General features: G+C 41.5%; 1 protein-coding gene across 1 annotated transcript; it reads right to left on the bottom strand.

Moving 5' to 3' along the window:
- Positions 1 to 284: 284 nt before the first annotated feature.
- LOC310870055 (splicing factor 3B subunit 6-like) lies at positions 285 to 1,157 on the bottom strand. The gene has a single exon (XM_083781079.1). The coding sequence runs from the start codon at positions 1,046 to 1,048 to the stop codon at positions 662 to 664; it is 387 nt and encodes a 128-aa protein (XP_083637205.1). The 5' UTR covers positions 1,049 to 1,157; the 3' UTR covers positions 285 to 661.
- Between the last annotated feature and the right edge of the window lie 497 nt (positions 1,158 to 1,654).

Consider the following 1,654-nt stretch of genomic DNA (forward strand, 5'->3'; position numbering starts at 1 on the left):
GATGGCTGCTTTGAAACGCAGAGAATATGAGTCGAGACACGTCCTTCCACTGATACCTTCTGAAACCAAGAGCAAAGAAACGTTTATCTCCAACAGTTAACACCATTTTAATATTCCTTCACTATCCCCTTTGAACACTCTCCTGTACTTTGATAAATCCTTGATATAATGATTTCGGGTGTGCCAGTACAGTACAGTGACAGTACAGTACAGGGTACAGTATTATATATTTATATATAAGGGCTATGTGGAATGTTGCTTGTGTCTTTTTTTTTTTTTTTTTTTTTTTATAAAAGCAACATTTATTTGACAGAAAAGATATATATATATCAAAGCAAGTCATTATGACAAAAGAAATTACAAATTCAAACAGTTGGACAATGAAATCCAGAAAGGCAGACAGTTCTTTCTTTGCAATTCTATCTTGAAATGCAAGCCTAGTATAAAAGGTTATGAGAAAATAAAATAAAAACTGGTTTAACTTTTACATTAGATCCCATCAAACTAAGGTCTTTCTAAATCCAATTCCAAGTACACCTTTAAGTGGTGTAAGTGTCTAAATTAATTTTGTCAAAATGTTGAAAAGCAGATTGGATTACTTGGGCATCAGACAGTATGAGACTGTGTGGCTGTGCAGGGAACTGAAGTGACTTCCAGGTTGCTACTTTGGTGGGTCTGTGTTGATGCTGTATTTCTCTTTCAGAAGCTTCAGCTGCTCTTCTTTCTTCTTTGTGTCCATTTTCTGGAAAGCTCTGTTTGCATTGTAGAGTTTGTAGTAGAGGACCACCAGGTATCGATTGCAGACATTGAAGCCTGACAAGTGGTCACAGGCATTCTTAGCATCAAAGAGGTCCTCATAGACAACATATGCCGTTCCACTTGATTCTGGCGTGTTCCCCGTTCTGATTTGACGTATTGGTCCATATTTCCCAAAGATATCATACATTTCCTCGGCTGTGATCTTGTACGGAAGGTTCCTGATGTACAGGATTCTATTTACCTCAGGAGGTAATCGTATATTAGCTCTTTTCGCTGCTTGCATAGCCATGGCGACGTACTTTTAATGAACAGTAAGCCCCTGAAGAAGGAAAATGGGTAACTATTTGCTCAGAATAGCACTGCTTGCTTGTTTGCTTGTGGTAAAATGGCTGCGCCTAGAGCTGGGCTGTTGTTGACGAATCTGTTGCTTGTGTCATAGAGGTAGTTTAGGCCCTGAGTATCGCTGATCGCACTACACCAATCTGATGCCTGAATGCCTTTTATGTGGTTGTCTGCGGTGCTTGTGTCATTTCTGTGATGTCACTTATGTCCTTATATTGAGCCCCCCCCCCTCCCCCCATGTCAGACATGCCCAAAGATGGGGTCTATAAAGTCAGGCTTGGTTGTTCCGCCTAGACCCATATATGGAGCTTCGATGGGAGGGGTCTATGATGTCAGACCTGGGAATGTTAATTATCTCCAAATGTGGGGATGTCTGGATGAGTAGGTATCAGGTAGAGGATCATCTTATCTTGGTAGTACTTGGTAGCACTTGGGAAGACGCCCGTGTCCTGCAAAGACACTCCCGGATTCATTGTAAATCGCCTCCTTGTTCCCTACATGATGGAGGCCATCCGCTTGACTGAGAGAGGTCATGGATCCAGAGAAGACATCG

The sequence above is a fragment of the Protomyctophum parallelum genome (assembly GCF_964188405.1).
Source record: "Protomyctophum parallelum genome assembly, chromosome: 14".
Classification (NCBI taxonomy): domain Eukaryota; kingdom Metazoa; phylum Chordata; class Actinopteri; order Myctophiformes; family Myctophidae; genus Protomyctophum; species Protomyctophum parallelum.